Source organism: Brassica oleracea, chromosome C2, assembly GCF_000695525.1.
Source record: "Brassica oleracea var. oleracea cultivar TO1000 chromosome C2, BOL, whole genome shotgun sequence".
In the NCBI taxonomy this organism is placed as follows: domain Eukaryota; kingdom Viridiplantae; phylum Streptophyta; class Magnoliopsida; order Brassicales; family Brassicaceae; genus Brassica; species Brassica oleracea.
Window position 1 is genome coordinate 10,679,641 of NC_027749.1, and position 9,401 is coordinate 10,689,041.

The window sequence follows — 9,401 nt, forward strand, 5'->3', positions numbered from 1 at the left end:
TCTTCTCGTGTCCGCTCCGTCCACAGTGAGAGCAAATCACAGATCGATCACGTGGTCGCAGAATAGTATCTGATCTAGCAGCATCAGTTGTTCGCGCAACAAAACCAACAGCATCCTGTTGCTGTTCACGAGTCCGAGCAGAACCAAGTCGTTGTTCTTCTCGTACAACCCGGGAGTAGACTTCTCCAAGAGTTGGTAACGGATCAAGGCCAATCAGAGTAGTACACAACCCTCCAAAGCGTGAGTCATCAAGACCAAGCAAAAACTCATGAACTTTGTCTTCTTCTCTCTCCTTTGATATATCTGAAGCCGTTCCACACGAACAAGAGGGAATTGGTCTGTAGATTGCATATTCTTCCCAGAGAGTACTCAGTCGTCCAAAGTAATCAAGGATGGGCTGCCCATCTTGCCTACACTAGGCCATCTGAGCCTTGATTTGATGCAACCGGACCTTATTCTTAACAGAGAATCTCTGTTTCAGATCTAGCCACATTTGAGAAGCTTCAGAGACAAACGTAACCGTGGATCTTATCTTCGGTTCAATAGAAGCTCGCAACCACCCGATGATCATGGAGTTGACCGTCATCCAATTCTCAAAGTTGTCATCTCCGCTTGCTGGTTTCTTGATGGTTCCATTGATGAAGTCTGTCTTTCGTTTTGCTTGCAGAGCATTCAACATCTCAACGGACCATTCATTATAGTTTTCACCATTAAGCTTAACTGAAGTAATAACGGCTCCTGGATTATCGGAGCTGTACAGCACGTATGGTGAAGGAGAAGCAACCTCTTTCTTCTCGCCACCAGTAACTAGAGATGAAGAATCTTTCTACATTAGATTGCAACGAGAACAAGAGTCTCTTGTCGCAGATTAAGCACAACACGTATGCTTTTAGATTTGAAAAGTAATGTAAATAGGCTCTGATACCATGTGTTAGATTCAGGTTTAATTATGGGCTTCCAACTTAAAACCAATTGGCGATTAGTGGATTGACCCTAACCCTTTATATATTACTTAATGTCCCTTAGAATTCCCTATGTGGGATATATATCCCTAATAACATGATAAGTTTCATGGGCTTCCAACTTAAAACTAATTGGTAATTAGTGGATTGGCCCAAGTCCCTTATATATTACTCAAGTCCCTTTCATACTTCCGATGTGAGATCTTCTCTCCAATACCCTCCCTCGAGATAATGGTGCGTATAACCATTAATCTCGCAGAATCCATCATACCCCCTTTGAAATCATGCTTTATTTTCTAGCGATCTCGGCGGAACTGAGCCTTCTATGGACCATCAGTTAATGGGATGATCGAGCCACTGTTCGGGCCGGATTAATGGGTCAGGGTATTGGGCCGGCTCTGATACCATGTGTTAGATTCGGGTTTAATTATGGGCTTCCAACTTAAAACTAATTGGCGATTAGTGGATTGGCCCTAACCCTTTATATATTACTTAATGTCCCTTAGAATTTCCTATGTGGGATATATATCCCTAATACCCCTCCTCGAGATGATGGCTCTTATCGGCCAGAAATCTTAGAATTTTAGGACATTTATACTCGGTCGAGAGAGTTTAACACAACCTTTATACCCGGTTGGAAGGGTTAATCACGACCTTTATACCCGGTCAGAATGGTTAATTTTAGTTTTATTCAGGAGTTTACGGTATTTAGAATCTGGACTCTGATACCATGTAGAATTGGTTATCAAACTTGCTTGTTTCTTAAGTTCAAAAGCAACTCATATTTATACATACATGAAGCGTATCCTATCTCGTACATCTCAGGAGATTTACACAATATATCGTTAACAAACTTTATGTTTATCTAACTTAAGATAACTCCCACAATATATTCGGTAAGGGAATTTGTGGTCTGTAGCCCAAAATGATAGTTTAGTGATGAATCTCCGCAAATCATTGTTTGTGGAAGTAATTAGTGAAATCATCTGATTATCAATGATCTTCTCATTGCCGTAAAAGTTGAGGCGTCGTGTTAGCATAGGGCCCGTTAGAATACTATTATCTCTTATTTGTTCATGCAAATGTCATGTATACAGCTAATAAGTAACAACTCTACCAAACAATTACAACAAAAATTATTTACCAATTATGTTTTAGGGACCATAGATCACAACACTTACAGCATTTTGATTTTTTTTTTTGTTGTTTAGTATTTGATGAAATGGTGTTAGTAGTTTAGCACTACGATTGATGAAATCTTATTTACTTTTTTTTTTTCATTTTTGAGTTTGAACTTGGATAAAGAGGGTTTAGTCTCGTAAGTATAGGTGCAACAAAAATGATGAGGTCGGAGATAACGAGAATTATTCAAGCGTCATCTATATTATTAAAATAGAAGTATCCATTTGAAAATGTTCTTACTTCATTAATTAAACTTCTTATTTTTTTCTTGTTTTTTTCAGTTACATTTATGAAATATCCTAAAACGAATAAAACTACCTAATTTATTACTTATCTTTTCAGTTAAATTAATAAAATATGTTTAAATAAATTTAAACTTCCTATTTTATTGTTTGTCTTTTTCAGCTACCTTAATGAAATATCCTTAAATAAATTTGGACATAATATCATTTAATCAACCAAGAAAACGCATGATTTATCCTTACGTGCATAATTTTAATAATATAAATTTTAAAAAACGTGCATCATTAAAATGTTACCTAAAACATGCAGCACTAATATATAACATGCATCAATAAAAGTAGAAATTGACTCATACAATTGTACGAATATTATTTTCAGTTGATTAAATTTAAAAATAATTATTTATTCAAAAAATATGTAAGAATGGCTATGCTTTTAAAACTTATATGATATTATTTGCTCATAACTCATTTGTCATTTGCTAAATTGTTAGAAAGAAAATTTTAACATAATATAACTCAGTTGTCATTTACTTGTATATACACCAAAATAGGCCTTAATTATAATATTTTCATTTTATATTTGAAAGATAAATGAATTTTTTTTCAAAAAATATTTTTGTAAATGTATTTTCTCAAAAATAATCAATTTAAATTGTTATTATCATTGAATATAATTATTTTTGACATAATTTGAGTTTTCGTTTACATCAAAACTTATCATATTTTAGGATAATTTTAATTTAAAATGTGATTTTCGTATTTTTCAAACAAATTCTAAAAATATTTTTTAAATATTTTGTTATAATTTTTAAAAAATATTGAGTTGCATTTCAAATAAAAAGGTAAAGATATTAAAAATATTCTAATTAAAACATGTAAAATTTAATATAGTTTTAAGGAAATGGTCAAAATAAAAAAAATTACACATATAAAAATCATGATTTTTGTTAACTGAGCGGATCATTATTTATATGATATCGCACACGAATTTTTTTTCTTTTGTTTTTACAATTATCTAATTAACTCTATATACTCATTTTTTTATATTTTTTATATGATATCACACATTCGTAAAAAATAGATAGTTTAAAATGCAAAAAAAAAATTTACTTAATGAATATAATATGAACGAATATTACAAATATATCATTTAATAAAATAAATAATTAAAAACTGAAAATTCATACAGATCTAGTATATATTATAAAACCAAACTAGAAAAGGAGAAGAGTTATATGTGACGAAAAAGCCATACCAATCTTAGTTGGCAAATTAAATATGAAATCGACACCAATACTGATATCCACGCCAGGTATTGATAAAAGCATATTATAAAGTCAAAAGTGAAGAAAAACACAAATAAAAAAAGACGGTGTTCTTAGAAATCATTTATTGCAACAACTATATTACAAACAGTTGTCACATATGGTAAAAGTTCTGTGTTTTGAGCTGGGTTACGAGTCTTATGAGTTATGACCATCATTTAAAAAAATGGAAATTTTACAAAATCAAAAAGTATTACTCTATCCGTTTCAAAATAGATGATGTTTTAGGAGTTTTTGATGTGTTAAAATAGATGATGTTTTCATATTTCAATATACTTTTTAATTTTATCAAAAACCGTGTAACCAATCATATTTTGTAGTATGTTTTGTAATTGGTTAAATAATTTTTGATTTTTATTTTAATAATATTTTTATAGATAAAAGACAAGTTTCTTAATAGTGGTGATTCATCCTAAAACTTCATATTTTCAAACAGATGGAGTATTTAAGAAAAAAAACTTATTGCAACCATTAATCTTACAAACAATCATCGAAAATAGTAAAAAGGTCTCTTCTCATGACAAAATAATCATAATTCCGAAAGAAATACTCGAGTAAATGCCGATCATACATACATTTATATTCAGAATAATTTATTGTGAATGATAGTCTTACAAACAATCATCGAAAACAGTAAAAAGGTCTCTTCTCATGACAAAATAATCATAATTCAAAACAAAAAAAAATGCTCGCGAAAAATAGAATATGCAGATCATACATACATTACATAACATATGCTAATCAACGGGTAATGTATTGAATTTCAGCTCGTTCTTTCAACCATTCTAGCACTTTTGCTCCTTCTAAAATCTCTTGTACCTAAACCACCAATTCAACAAGAACCTCTCTCTCTCAGTTATCTTATAGTTAAAAGGAAAATGATAAATACTTAGATTCAAGAGAGTACTAACCTGATCTTTCACACGTTCCTCATCGTACTCTTGTTTATGTTTCTTGAACTCTGTGACCGAGTTCTCCACTTCTTTAACTAATTCATCTGTTGAGAACTGAATTCAAGTTTTTTAAACAACGTCTTGTTACTAATTTTTTCTTTGTTACTATCTCCGAGACAACAAGAGTATAAGCATATAAAAGTACCTCTAAGTTTTCACGCTTGAAGATATCTCCAACAGCTAGATTCTGCTTGATTATGTTGGTAATGCTCTCTCTTTGAGTTTCTAGAAACTCATTTACTGATTTTTGACTTGAAAGAGAAGCCAACTGATCTTCTGTGAGTTTCATGTTACCCTACAGCACCATGTCATTGAACATTAAGCATCTTAGTGACGGTAAAAGAGAGTAAGAGATATAGAGTTAAAATGCTTGCCTGAATCTCTAGAAGCCTAGCTCCATAAAACTGTCTTCCTTGTTCCTCAAATAAAGATTGAGGAATCTCTACTTCAACCATCTAAACAATAAATAAGAAGCAATTGACAATTTTTTCAATCACACAGATCAACATTGTTAATGGTTCAAAAAGCTTTATGAAATTAAATGAATTGACCTTTCGTATCTGTTCAAGGATGGCGTTGTCTGTTGCTTGCTCCTTGGCTTCCTCCTCCATCTCTTGGCATCTTTTAGTCAGAGTTTCTTCGACCTGTTCACTTTTTTCATTAGAGAACTACAGTGAGAGGATAAATTTTTTTTGGTAAATCTCTGTGTTCATTACCTCCTTCAGGGTGGTGCATCCGGGAAGCAACTTATCAGCAAGTGAATCATCTAAAGTTGGTAAATCTCTGTAGAATAGTTCCTTACAATCAACCTGAAGAAACCAGACAAGGTTTAGCTTATCCAAGTATGCTATCACCTTTATCTGCATGTCTTGTATATATGGAGAAGAACTCACAGTGAACTGAGCACGCTGGCCACGGAGACTTTCTTGCTTCCATGATTCAGGAAACACAAGCGAGAATGACTTTGACTCGCCAGCTCGGATTCCTAAGATTGAATCAAGGAATCCAGGAAGCAATCTGTTCCCTTCTTCCGTGTCAAAATGAAAACCTGCACACATTATAACCACACCTCTCATCATTCATTTCCAAAACAAAAAAAAAAAAGATGGTTTCAATGAAGTAAAAGATAATGTCTCTGTTGAACCTTTGCTTTCAGCATCTGGAATAGCTTCACCCGTTGACCCATCCTCGTCTATAGTTGTAGCAGATATATCAATGACTGCAAGATCTCCCACCTGCACAGTTTTATGATTCAATGAGTGAGATTCATAACCAATACAAGCACATGTCATGCATTCAGTTACCTGTAGACCTCGGTCAGTGACAATCTTCAATGCGCCAAGGGACTTGTACTTCTGTCTAAGCTGTCTTTCACAAGCTTTCTTTGCGTCTATCTCATCGCCTAGTTCAACAACGACCTTCATATCTTTATACCCATTCTCAGGATTCCATTTCAGCTCAGGCACCACATCAACAACCACCTCGTAACTGAGAGGAACAAGAGAGAAAAAAAAGACATGTAAAGTCTTTGCTACACTGTGTTATTTTTATCAGATTCTTTGCATATACCTAAGAGTCCTGAGCTGAGAATAAGCCTTCTCCATCTCCGGAAAGCTGCTTACTATCTGTATAGAGTCTTTTAAAGCCTTTCCAGTCACCTACACAAAAGCCAAACATCAAAGGGACTAAACAATAATCGAGAACTGAAGAAATAAAAGTCACTTACAGACTCCATGGCGTGAGGAAGTGTTCTTTTCAAGATAGATTCAACAGTAGCTCTCAAAACGTATGGCCTCCCAACGAAACCGACAATGATATTCTCTGGAACTCTCTTCCCAGGACGGAACCCAGGAACCTAGTTTTATTCATAACAACAAGCTTTTTCATTACATGGAACTGGTTTTTAAGTTCTTGTCTTGATTCAGACATTTTACCTTTGCCATTTTCATGAACTCGGTAAGGACTCTCTGGTAACAATCTTCACAGACAACTGCTGGAACTTCCACACTCAGTTTCACCTAAAATTTCAGACCAAACTACTCAATGACACTCAAATGTTCCAACAAAAAGACAAAAAAACTTGAAGTCTCTCTCTCTTACACTTGAATTCGGCGCTTGAGTCTCCTTGACCTGAAGCTCAGCGGGAAGCTTGTCTTCCTTTACGCTCGGTTCAACCGCCGGAGCGGCCTTGGTTGAAGCCGCTGATCGCCGGACTCCTCCACCGCCGCTGCCAATTTTCTTGGCGGCACAAGAAAGCTCCAAGGGCTTGATTGGTTTCTTAAGCCTACCGTGGAATCTTAGCAGAGAGCAACCATCACGAGAGAGGAACAAGCTGTCGGATTGGAAGAGACGACGAGAACCAAGACGTCGTGTTGAAGATGAATGAACAGGATTAATCGAGCTGATAACGCAAAGCTCCATCCTCGCTGACTCTCTCTCTCTCACTCAGAGATTGAAGAAAGAGCTTTTTGAAGCGCCACTTCTTGAAGATAAAGCTGCGTTAATTTACATCTATATCCTTTAAACAGACAGAGGCCGCTCTGAAACGCTGTGTTTTATCTACAGCCCATTTATTATAAATATAAACCCATAGAAATTGTATATGCAAACTACATACATGATACATCGTACTAAATAACTCCAGGTGATAACCCTGCACCCTGTGCAGAGCGAGCTACCGAAAGTATTTTTTTTAATCTATAAATTATGCATGTATATATAATGTAAACTTAATTTTTTTTAAAAATTGTGTAACTGGTTATGTGTAAATTTGATATATTATAAGGAAAAAAAATGTATAATAGTGTGCAATAACATATATTAATTTATTACTCTCTTTGCTCTTAAATATAAGATTTTTTAGGTAAAACACACTTATTAAGAAAAGTTACTTTTTATCTAAAATGTATCATTAAAATTTTAAATTAAAAACTATTCAACCAATTACAAAATATAACTATTAAATTTTATTGGTTACACAGTTTTTGATAAACTTAAAGCTATCTAGAAATATGAGAACATCCTACGTATTGGAACATAAAAACTATTTTAAACATCCTATATTTAGAAACAGAGGGAGTATGAATTTAAGACAAAACAAAACATAAGAAATAGAATTATTCATGGCATAATAAAATTATGATTATAATATTAGAAGAAATATAGGTTAAAAAACCAAAGTACTAAGGTTCCAAATTATAAAGAAATAAATAAAAATCTGAAAAAACAAAGTGCCGCGAAAAAGATTTCCAGAACTCGTAGTTTGCAATTGCATACCAAGAAAAAACTAAGAATTAGTTTAACAAATTAAACATACCTACTTACCAAATTCACAAAATGAACTAATGGGATAACCTCTTTCTGAAAGCATTGATTTCTGGAACATCTTTGGGTTCAAAAATAATTTTGGAAAACCCATCAATGTTGTCACGTGCTTCAGTCGACCTTAAAATGAAAAAAAATTATTCAGCAATATACGAAGGGAATATCAGATCCAACCATTTGTTTATTACAAATTAGTACAATATATTACCAATTAATTTGCCAAAATTGTAACACAGAGTACAACATTTGCATTTGTAGAATTCCATAAGTTTTGGAAAACATGAGCAAGTGTTCCATAAGCGACACACTTGATAACAACATTACTGTAATCAGTGAAAAAAAATCATTTAGACAATATGAAAGTAATTAAATGAGTAACTTTTAATTTCAAACGTGAAATACTTACTCCATGTTTTGGACAAAGAAACGTATTTTATGGTCGATGAAACCATTGTTTCCGTGAGTAGGTTCTGTCATATATTCTTCGAGAAATCCAACTTCTACTAAAGCCCAGTAAATATCTTGTAATTTTCAAAAAAAAAATAATGATATGAGTCGATGGATTGTATTAGCCATATATTTATAGTGAAAAAAATATACTACACATTTTAATTAAACAGAAGGTGTATAATGTGATCGATCAATCAATCAGCTGTTACCATATTTGGCTAATTCGAACAACTAAGTATCCTACAGATGCAAATTTGTCAATTTGCTTCAATCTTGCACCAATTACATTATTTCAAAGATTGAACTTGTGCAGCAAATATTGCATGACTAGGATAAGACCTGCGCCTTGCACAGAGTGAGTTTATTTATATATATATATATATATTATCGATAGTTTTTTTTATATATGTGATCATTTTATTTATATATATAAAATATTTTTTGTTGTTCTTATATAATTTTTTTCCGATGGATCGGATCAATTTTATTAAAAATAATGGAACAAAACTATAATTAATACATCATGGGTTGATCGGATTGGACATTAAACAAATTATAACATAAAAACCTTATTTTTTCCATCGAACACATTCTTGAAAAAAGTGAACAGTATTGTTTTCAAAGTTGAATTATTTTGAATTTTATCTTCCATATGGTTTTGAAAGCTTTCAAATCAACCATCGAATTGATACATGTCATTTTAATGTTTTTAGTCGTATACTTAAGGAAAACTTACATTTTTGTAATTTAAAGTCGTTTTAAAAAATTCAAAATATAACATCTAAGAAAAAATCTAACATATAAGAAAAATCTAATATATAAGGTGTCATCATTTTTGTATTTTAAAGTCGTTTTTTAAAAAAAAAATAACATATAAGGTTTCCTCATTTTTGTAATTTAAAGTCATTTTAAAAAATTCAAAATATAACATATAAGAAAAAATCTAATTTTTTATTATAT

At 32.4% G+C, this 9,401-nt stretch overlaps 1 protein-coding gene across 2 annotated transcripts; it reads right to left on the reverse strand.

The window, feature by feature from the left end:
* Nucleotides 1-4,290: 4,290 nt before the first annotated feature.
* Nucleotides 4,291-7,161, reverse strand: LOC106327917 (trigger factor-like protein TIG, Chloroplastic). Of its 2 annotated transcripts, XM_013766230.1 has the most exons (13): nucleotides 6,768-7,152; nucleotides 6,602-6,685; nucleotides 6,394-6,522; nucleotides 6,237-6,325; nucleotides 5,972-6,155; nucleotides 5,812-5,902; nucleotides 5,561-5,715; nucleotides 5,384-5,476; nucleotides 5,219-5,311; nucleotides 5,042-5,122; nucleotides 4,813-4,962; nucleotides 4,626-4,721; nucleotides 4,291-4,533 (listed from the first exon to the last, which is right to left on the reverse strand). In XM_013766230.1, exons 1-13 carry the CDS (start codon nucleotides 7,086-7,088, stop codon nucleotides 4,456-4,458), a joined length of 1,644 nt encoding a protein of 547 aa, XP_013621684.1. In that variant the 5' UTR covers nucleotides 7,089-7,152; the 3' UTR covers nucleotides 4,291-4,455. The 2 variants fall into 2 exon arrangements, with proteins under 2 accessions (XP_013621684.1, XP_013621683.1); XM_013766229.1 differs by having other exon boundaries at nucleotides 5,384-5,715; nucleotides 6,768-7,161.
* Nucleotides 7,162-9,401: the final 2,240 nt, after the last annotated feature.